General features: G+C 46.2%; 1 protein-coding gene across 4 annotated transcripts in view; it reads right to left on the bottom strand.

Annotated features, from left to right (window-relative positions):
- Mylk (myosin light chain kinase) overlaps nucleotides 1–10,329 on the bottom strand; it is a 250,011-nt gene that overhangs the window by 129,089 nt on the left and 110,593 nt on the right. For all 4 annotated transcript variants that reach the window (XM_031363765.1, XM_031363764.1, XM_031363763.1 and 1 more), the window contains exon 3: nucleotides 3,854–4,061. In XM_031363765.1, coding sequence (XP_031219625.1) covers nucleotides 3,854–4,061 — 208 coding nt within the window. The remainder of the gene's footprint in view (nucleotides 1–3,853; nucleotides 4,062–10,329) is intronic.

The raw sequence follows: 10,329 nt of genomic DNA, 5'->3' as shown, positions 1-10,329 counted from the left end.
GTTCCAGTCCTGATTTCCTTTGGTGATGAACAGCCATGTGGAAGTGTAAGCTGAATAAACCCTTTCCTCCCCAATTTACTTCTTGGTCATGATGTTTGTGCAGGGATAGAAACCCTGACTAAGACACTAGGGATCAGGGACTGGGGGAGGGGGAGATGGTGGAAGGGCTGGAAGAAGACAGAGGGGCAGGCTGCTCCAGGCCAGCTGATGCTTCCAGAAGCCCTGCAAGTGAGTTTTGTTTTTGAGATAGGATCTTGATCTATAGCCTAGGCTAGTCTTGAACAAAAATCCTCCTGCCTTTGTCTCCCATGTGCTGGGACCACAGGTGCATACCACCATGCCTGATTCTAGTTGCAATCTCCTCCATGTGAGTTGAATTCCTCCAAGTCCCGCCTGTAGAACAGCAGCAAGGTGACACCTGGGAGTGGCTGAACTGCAGATGTTCAGGCCGTGTACCAGACCTGTCCAATCAACGCGGATGTGTTAACAAGATTCCCCAGGGAGGCATGCGTGCTTACATTTGGCTAACCCAGCTTGTAACTCTGGTGAGAGCGACTGTGAGTCCTTATCTCTTCTGGCATATCAGCATATAAGTTACTGTCAAAAGTCTTTCTGGTTTTTCAGGTTCAAAAGGTCTTCTGAGATTCGAGTTAACATTGCTCTTCATCATATGGAGGGGATACTTATGTATATGTTGATTATACACTGAAATGATGGAATTATGGATATGCTGAGTTAAATAAAACATTTTATTAAAATTGATCTCATCTAATGTGATGGTTTGAATGGTTGGCTCCAGGGAGTGGCACTATTAGGAGGTGTAGCCTTGTTGGAGGAAATGTGTCAGTTCATAGGTGGGCTTTGGGGCCTCCGTAGGCTCAGGTTCCACCCAGTATGGAAGAGATCTCTCCTGGCTCCCTTCAGATCAAGATGTAGAACTCTTGGCTTCTCGAGCACTATGTCTGCCTACACGCTGCCATGCTTCCTGCCATGATGATAAAGGACTGAACCTCTGAAACTGTAAGCCAGCCCCAATTAAATGTTTTTCTTTATAAAAGTTGCCTTGATGGTGGTGTCTCTTCACAGCAATGAAACTCTAATGAAGACATCTAATTTTAACGCCACTTGTACACCTCATGTTACGTCACTACTGGACAGTGACCCTGGAGAACCTGTGGTCCCTGTACTAGGGAGGAAGCTCCCTCAGGATCTTGCTCTGCCCTAAATGTCACTAATCTAGAGGTGCTTAGAGCACAGCTGGCTGCTTCCCCTGTGTGGGGCTCAGGTAACTGTGTGGTCCTGTCCCTAGGTTCCTGTTCTCACGCTCCTTGGCTCTATCTAATTGCCAAACTGGAAGGTGGGCAAGAAAGTTTTCCTTCTCACAGACTTCCCTCTGTACGTATCTAAGGATGTTAGCTGCAGCTCAGATAATCACCATTTCCTGATGGCCAGGGGCTGGGCTGATCCTTGTACCATTCTGTGTGACGCACTCTGCCTTAAAGGAAAAGAGAGCTCAGAAAGGCCATGTGTTTGCACTTAGAAATCAGCAGAGCTAAAACTCAACCAGGGCATTTGACTCTACTCACTGCACAACACTGCCTCCTAAATGTGGCCAACTTCCACCTCCCAGTCAAACGTTTGATCCCAGGACCTCTCTTCTGTTCAGGGATGAACAGAGTGAGAAGCACAACACAGAGTTGCAGGGGAGGCCAGTGGGCTGGCTGCTGGAGTCAATTCCTGATGTCGATGCTGACCTGGCAGGGTTGACAGCTTCTCTGTGGCAGTGGGTGATGAATACATCCTTCTAGGCCTATGGGGCTTAGGATGGCCCAAATGCATCAGCTCAAACAGGCTTCTGATGTGGCAATGGGATGCATACAGGCCCATTCACACAGAGAGGGGCTGCAAGCATGAGACTGTTTTCCCACTGGAGTTAGCATAATAATACATCTTAAAGGCCTGAGCCAATCTATCCCAATTAGAATCCAAAGAGGAGGGACATGAGCCTTGCTTTGCTCTTCTGTGATTGTCCCACCTCCTTGCTTCTGACCTGAAAATGTTCTAGCTGGATTGAGCCATCAGATCCAATTTCCTGAACAGTAGGCACTAAGAAGGTTCACAAGTTATCTCAGTTTTATGTAGACCAGGCTAGCTTTGAACGCAGAGATCTACCTGTGTCTGCCTCCCAAGTGCTGAGATTAAAGGCCCGAAGCACCACCACACCTGATTATGCCTGTTTTATATAATGTCCCTGCATTTCCAATACACCCCAGGCTTTCTTAATATGGATCATAGAGAATAAGGGCTAAACCAGGCTGCAAAGCTTGGAATTCACATTCGTTTTCTGCAGAAACCAAGGTTCAGAGATTTCGAGTCCCACAATATGTTGGCAAATGTTGGGATTGGGACTTTGGACCATGACTCATAACTCAGCACTATTCCGCTCTCAGCTCCAAACAGGAAATCAGAAAAGGGAATAGGATAATTTTTGTTCAGGAGCCTCAATACTCAAAGTTTAGACTTTGTGATTAGTTAGTACAGAGATAACACCACACCAGAATGGCTCCTGACAAGTTCATCCTGAGACCTCTGACCAGGAGCCACCTTCTGTCCGGAATGCCCCTGCCACAGGCACTTGAAGGTCATTAAATGACTGAGTCGCTTAGTTAAAGAATTTAAGGAAAGCATCCAAACTATGCACTCTCTGCTCAGCAGAACTTGTGTGCCCTGCAACTGTGTGGGGAAACAGGAAAAAGAGGTCAAGGAGTGGCCACTGTCCCAAGTGCGCCGAATCCCTTCTAGAACTTTACAAGGCTGCCTTAACTAGCTATCTATATTGCTCAGGGTCTCCTGCAAATGAGGTTAGGAGTACAGTCTTCTGATAAAACAAATAAACAACAAATAAAGAAGGAGCAAGTTTGTCTACCTTGCTTACCAGCTCCCAGAAAGGCCTAGAAGGGTCCGGGGAAGCATGCTCACATCTGAGGGACTGGCAGACCCCCTTTCTTTCCAGACACTAGTAGCCTGACATGGAAGGTTCAACCCTGCAGAGCAGCTTCAGCTTGCCAGGAAGATGCACCAGTGACAAACCCTAGTGTTATTTATAGTCAAATGTTTCTCCCAGGTGCCTGAATGTTAGTAAGATTATTTCAATCACAGAAATGTGGGGCACGGGGGGTGGGGAAGACAACTGATCATGTATTAATTAATAGGCATTTCTTCTCATATATTTTTTATAGTGAACACTATTACTTCACTTCATGGCGATTCTAATGATGATAAAGTCCTTTCTAGTCATTTCCCAAACATTTGGCATTCACCTGTGCAGAGCACATGCCAAACGTTGAAGAAATAGTAACAGACAAGATGGTGATCCTGTGTCTCAGAGCTGTGCAATGGGCAAGGGGGTGGCAAGCTTTAAAGGAAAACTGTGAGGGAATTTACAGGAAGGGGAGTTGAAAGTTGGGAGGGTTAAAAGGGGGTTCTCTAAGTTGGGGATGTCTGCGCAGAGGCCTGAAGAACATGAGCATGAAGGGCCAAGGCAAAAGCTCTTCTTTGGGCAAGTGACAGGGTGAAATCCTGCGGTCTTGTCAAATGTGGCAAGGCTTGGCCACAGTAGATTAACAGGTGAGGAGAGTGGGGATGGGCCATGCATCCCTTTGTAAGGTCTATTTGTACTCTTGGTGTGATGTGAGTTGTTACAAGGCTGGTACATGAATCAGGATAGTCCAAAGCCTCAAAGTGGGTGTGGCTTTTCTTCTAGGTCCCTCCATCTTTCAGAGAGGACTGAAGTGCAGCAGGAGACCCTGGAGCTGGCAGCTCAGCTCCTGCAGCAATGCCCCATGGGACTCACCTTCCACAGTCAGCTCCACAGTCACCTGGCGGGCACCACTGCCATTGCTAGCTTCACACGTATACTTGCCCTTGTCCTCCTCATGGACAGTGTGAATGACAAGGCTGAAAGTCCCCCTCACTCCACAGTCCAGCAGGAAGCGGCCGCCATTGGTGATGGTTTGCCCGTTTCTGTGCCATGTCACCTGGGGCTCTGGGTAGCCCCGGACCTACAAGAAAAAGAAACTGTAAGGATTTCTGTTTCATACGCACTCACTACATGGCATAGAGTTCAGAGTTCATACTTTCTATGCATTACACACTGGGTTACAAAAAAAAAAAAAAAAAAAAAAAAAAAAAAGAAAGAAAGAAAGAAAAAGAAAAGGTCTCAGTAATTTGAGCACTGTGACATACACTTGTGAATGCAGCCCTTGGGAGGTGGAGAGGAAGATTGGGGGCTCAAGGTGACCAGTCCCCAGCGACATAGCAAATTCAACCTTGGGCTAAGTGAGGCCCGGTACAAATCCCTCTCCACCAAAACCAAAAAACCAACACCAAACCCCTCAATATTAGACTATATTGATTACATGTTGGGAAAGTAATACTTTTTTATATTTTGACAATAAATCATTAAGATGCATTAAGATGAATTCCAACCTGTTTCTTCTCTGCAGCTTTCCTGTGGCTACTGGGAAAGATGGCGCCCTACAAATGCCTCCCATGGCACTTTCAGCTCTCTGCCTCTAGCAATAGTTAGGGGTGTCTGTGAGTGCTCCCTGTTCAGTGCTTTTCCAAGTCCTTGACTTCCAAGCTTCAGAGCACCTTATTCAGAGAGTAAAGCTATCTCGAAAGAGAGAGAGATGCAAAGAAAAACCCCAACCTAAGAATTCCCATTGAGGGGTTAGAAAAATGACTCAGCACTTAGAAGCACGTATTGCTCTTGCAGAGAACACAAATTTGGTTCCTAGCCATGTCAGGAGGTCTCTCCCAGGTCAGGAGGTTTATAACCACATGTAATGCCCCATCAGGGGGATCAGAGGCCCTCTTCTTGACTCTTTAGGCACCTGCGTTTGTTCATATATGAATCACACACACACACACACACACACACACACACACACACACACACAGGGGGGAGGGGGAGGGAGAGGGAGAGGGAGAAGGGGAGAGAGAATATGAATTTTTTAAACAAATTTCCTTGAGTTCCAGATATGAAAATTCTGTAAGTGCCCTTGAACACCTGGAACTCAATGGCCCCTCTGGTTGGACCTATCTTTAGAGGAGCAGGGCTTAGCCCATTTCAGTGAGGCCACAGACTTGATAAACTTCTGCATTGGAGAATGCACAAGCACAGCTTGGGAGCCTCATTAGAAGGAAACTGCTTTTGTTAGGAAAGATTGTGGGCACAGCTTTTATCCATGCAGCCACTCCAAGGCAAGAAAGGATGCCCTTCAGGAGAAATGCCACTAAAATTTTCAGTATGATACCGCCCCCCAGCACACACATACTCTATAGCTCTCCCTCTTCCTTGCAAGGTAGCCATGATATATGGATATCAGGGGTTACGTGTGTTTGAACTCCTGGAACCCACGTACACTTCCTTCCCTAAGCACACTAAAGAAGGGGAGCACTGTTTTTAGCAGCAAGAGTTGTCTTTTTCTTTTTGTGATGCTGGAGATGCATAGCTCTCTGTGTATGACTCAGTCTCCTCAGCTCTTCTGGTCCCAGCAGCTTCAGACCCAAGTCTGAGGATCTAAGATGTAGATTTTTGTTCCTAAGGAAAGAAGCTTTGAGTCCCAGTTAAAAAGTCCCACAGCCAACAATCCTGTGATTGACTCCTACAATCATCCCCTCAGTAGCAGTTAATACATCTTTCAGGACCTGCCTCTCCAGTCCTGCTAATATAAAGTCAGAACTCAATGGAAAAGAACAAGCCCCAAACCCCAAGTCAGCATTATTCATCTTATTTGTAATCCTCATAAACAAACAAAAAGGCTCCTTCCTGTAAAAATCTAAATTACACTCATGACAGAGATAAATTACTCACAAGGAAATGTTTCAGTTCTTCAATCGTCTCCTCCAAAACATGTCAGCAATGCCTGAGGCCACTGTGGTCTCACCACAGCAACCATTTCCTACCTTATGTTGATGGGCGAAGGTGTATATGAACCCTCACAACTGTTATAGGAAGCTGAGTGTGGCCATTCATGTCTCTGGGAGAGTACTGGTATGGGAGTCTCTTGTGTTCCTTTTAGTGATATTTCTGGAAATGTCACACACTTAGTCTTTGTTAAACAGAAGAAAATATAAATGTGTTCCTTTCATTTATGTTTCTCTAATGAATACATAGCCACCCATTTGTTTATTTATTTATTTAGGAATAAAAGAGCTATACAAATAACCATCATGTGTGTTTGAAGATAGCCCTATCACAATCCCATATAAAATCTTGTCATCCTATGGCTTTAATTTTGTCACACACTCATACAAAGAAACACCAGACAGCATGCATCCTGTTAAATCAGGATTTTCAGAGACCAAGCAAGGAAGCTCTTGTGGGGGTGCTCATATGAGAATTCTGAACCATGTTTCTCTTCTCCTAAACTCTGTAAGGCCGGCCTAGCCCACCCTCCTGAAGATGATTCCAGGCATCCTGTCAGCTTCAGAGCATAGGGGCTCAGCCCTGCAAGCGGGTGGAGATAAATCATTAACAGCACCTACGGCTTCCAGACATTCCAGCAGCCTGCACGGTGGCCCCCTGCAGCAGGCCGCTGGGGGTATCAATGTTTAACTGGGTACACTGAAAGAGGTCCAGAGCTCAGGGACATGTTCTCTTGGTCTTTTTCTCTATTCTCCTCATTGTATACACATATCCCAAAGTTACTTTTAAAATGCCTTATTAGAATAAATATTCAGTGGGTTCTAAGTGTACTGAAACTGGCATTAGTTAAGAAAGTCAAAGTGTACAAACAAGACTTTCATAGCTCATGGATCTAGAGCAAAGTCGGGGCCTCTGTGAACTTGTTCAATCCCAAGGTCTGAATGATCTGCAATGTGAACATGTGCCCTACCACTATGAAAGAAGCTCATCAAGTGCTCTTTAGCATCAGTAAGGATTGTTCAGTTTAAGGACATCCCTTTTCTCACTGCCTGTTCACTGTGCTGGAGCCTAAGTAGGGAAGATGGGAAGTCTTGGTTCACGTTCTTGGGATCTATGAATGGCCTTCAGTTAAGAAGCTACTGGTGGGATTTCAATGGCTAGGATCTTCCAGAGGCTGGTGAACGCCCACAAATGTCTAGTTCTCAGAGAAGCCTGACTCCCAGCCCTCTGAGGGAGGGATCTCAGGTTGTAGAATGCTCTCATCCAAGCACCACAGCCATCATCTTCATTGGAACATCTGTGACCAACTGCAAGAGATCCCAAGGCCTGGTTTATTTATTGTTAGTAGTCTCTCATAGAAAAGAGGAGGTGGGGGGGTCACTGGACCCTCAGCCAAGATTACAGCTGCTCCTAACTGAGCCTTCAAGCAGTCTGTATGTACTTCACTCCTAATTGCACATAGCCTTGTAGTCTTGAGAGTGCACAGACTGTGAAAGGTTCACCTTAGGGGGCTGTATCTATGCAGCTATGAGGATGTCTTCATCTATGCTGGTGTGATACTTTGTGATGGTGAGACTGCTTTAGGGTCATCCACGCTCCTGTGAGTGACTCCTGACCTATGCTCTGTAAGTAAGCCAATAAACTCATTGGTTCTCCAAGTTGGGCTTGATGGAATCATACTTTGGTTGGTTGTTGGTGTCCTATTGTGTGCCTGTTTTATGTCTTCCCAGGAAAAGAGTTCCCTCACCAGCTACCCTGTGATGGGGACCTTGTGACAGCCATGACGCCAAGTGTAATATTACAGAAAGAGCTAGAGGAGTGGGTTTCCCAGGCAACCCACATGGCAGATGAAGTGGCACCTTTAGGACCACAGCTCTGGTCTCTGGTTTCAGAGGTTGTCTTCAGACCTCCCTGTAAATTCCTCATTTAAGGAAGGTAAGTTTTGTATAACCCAAAACGGTGATGAGTGACTATTCTACTAGAACCTCCATCTCTCAAAGCAATGTCCGATTCTCAGTTTTAAAAAGAATCCAAAGGGTTCACAAAAGATTGGTCATGCAAAAAGGGAGTCATGGGTTATCTCCTTGCATTCAGAGTGGGGCAGGATCAGAGTCATGTGAGCTCATGACACCCTGGGTAAATCAGGGTGGAGAAGAGAGAACAGTATGTCTGACCTCAGTGCCTGGGTCTGGCCAGGCTTCCTGGTCTCTCTGGGCTATAATTCCTTCCTATCGAGGAAGAGAACATTACTCTGCGTGCATGCAGGGTTTCTCCCGTCTCTAAAGCCTGGTTTCCACTGGTGACCCACTTAGTTCTTGGAGGAGGCTGTTTCCTCTCACCTCCATTTTCCTTTAGGCCCAACCCACAGCTTCGCTACCCTCTAATTCCTCATAAGGGAAAAGTACGTGACCACCAGAGGAATGCTCACGAATGCAGAGAGGCTGCCCTCACTTTTCACCATAATGAGTTTTTGGAACCGGCCCCAAAGAGGGTCATTTTGAGGAGGAATCATAATTTTTGCCACAGTAACCACATTTAATTGGAGGCTGTGTTCTTGAACAGAAGCCCGGTATCAAGTAAATCAGGGGCATAACCAACAACTGTCATAAAAATAAAGATATTGCAGTCATAATCCCTATAATAATTTTAAATAGTAAGACTGTGCTCCTGCTCCATAAAATGTCCTCAAAGACCGTTATGGCCTCAAAAGGCCTTTAAAGAGAATGGGGCTCCTGTGAGTGTGGCTGGTTGGAGGAGGACATAGCAGCTGCTGGGCACTGCTACCTGTCACAGTTCAGACCTAATACAATCTTGGAAGTCACTCAGTGACTAAAGAGGAACATGCTCTAGGACATCAGACTTTAAGGCTTCTCCTAACACGTTGAGGGCTCTCAACCTATTCCTCATTGCTTAGGGCGGACCTTCCCAGCCTGAACCCAGAGCCGTGGCAATATTGCTCACTGCACAGACCCTCCCAGACTCTAAGCCACACATCTGCCTTCTCTGAACTTCATGCAAAGCAAAAGAAAAAAAAAGGAGTGGGGGATATGACGAGCCTCTGTGGTCTTCTGATCCTGGCAGGGCCTGGCCCTGTGCATACAGTGAAAGCCCATACAGCTGCAGGGCACAGCTGCAGCAGTCTGACTGTCAGCCAGGACTAGGCAAGACGAAAGAACTGAGGTTTTGCCCACATCTGGGATGAAGGGAGACCAAAAGGAGAGGAGCCAGGATTGTGCACTGGCCAAAGAGAAACAGACTGCCTGGCAAGAGGCTGGGGGACCACGAAGATGCACACAGAAAGGGAAAACAAACAAACAAATAAAAATGGAGTCGTGAGCCAGACTCACTAGGGGTATCAGTAGGCAGTGATTTATGGATGCTGGAGAAGGCTGAGTCCAGAGGATGTGCCACACAGAGAGCCTTTTCCATGGGAATTTTTGTCAGACAGACAGAACATGTGTTCCAATATGGCTCCTTTTCTGCCTGTGGCTCTGTGCTCTGAACTCCTCATTTTCTTACAAGACATCCCTATCTCCACTCTTTTACTTTTTTAAAAAATCAAGGTCTCACCTAATTGCCAAGATGGTCTTTGAACTTAATTCTGTAACCTAAAAGGCCTTGAACTTGTGTTCTTCCTGACCCAGCCTCCCAAGTAACTAGGATTATACATCTGTGCCACTGGGTCCAAGCACCCACGTTTCTAACACATGAAGCATCCTGTGGTCAGAGACTAGAACAGAGTGAGCTGATAATTGTAGTATAGGACACAATTCAATAGGCTGGGCACAATGATCCATGCCTATAATCCCAGCACCGAGGCAGGAGGATCACAGGTCTCTAACCAACTTGGGTGAGATTCTGGGTTTAAAAAAAAAGTTCTTTTTAATAATACATATATAATACAATAATAAATAGAGGCAATGGTGTTGCAGAATTGGTGGAAGAAGACTGTTCTACACTGAGGACAAGTTCCCAGTTAAGAAAACATCACCTCCCCACAAATTGGACCACAGTTACTGGGAGTCTAACTTTGTGGACCTATTAGGAGGGTGAGGAGTGAAGGGTGAAGGGCGAGCCGAAGGCCAAGGCATGACCAAGCTCCAGGGCCCAAGTCTGTGTCAGCAGCTGGCATCCACCCTGCATCAGGCAGGAGCTTAATTAAGGCTGAGGATAATCCCCTTGTAGTGCAAAGCCCCAGATGAACTGGGAACTATCAGGAAGAGATCCCAGCTGCTGACAACAGCAATGGGAAGCCTTCCACTGGGGATTCTTCCACCACCACCCAACCAGAGGATGGAAGTGCTTTGGTGAACACCATCAGAAAGCACCGTTCCTTTATCTGCATCCATGGATGCTGAGTAGATCTCCAGATACATGTACTTCAGGCCCCTGTACTC

This window comes from Mastomys coucha, unplaced genomic scaffold (assembly GCF_008632895.1).
Source record: "Mastomys coucha isolate ucsf_1 unplaced genomic scaffold, UCSF_Mcou_1 pScaffold12, whole genome shotgun sequence".
Lineage (NCBI taxonomy): Eukaryota > Metazoa > Chordata > Mammalia > Rodentia > Muridae > Mastomys > Mastomys coucha.
The sequence above is the reverse complement of the archived record's forward strand: the minus strand, read 5'-3'. Positions and strand labels throughout refer to the sequence as shown.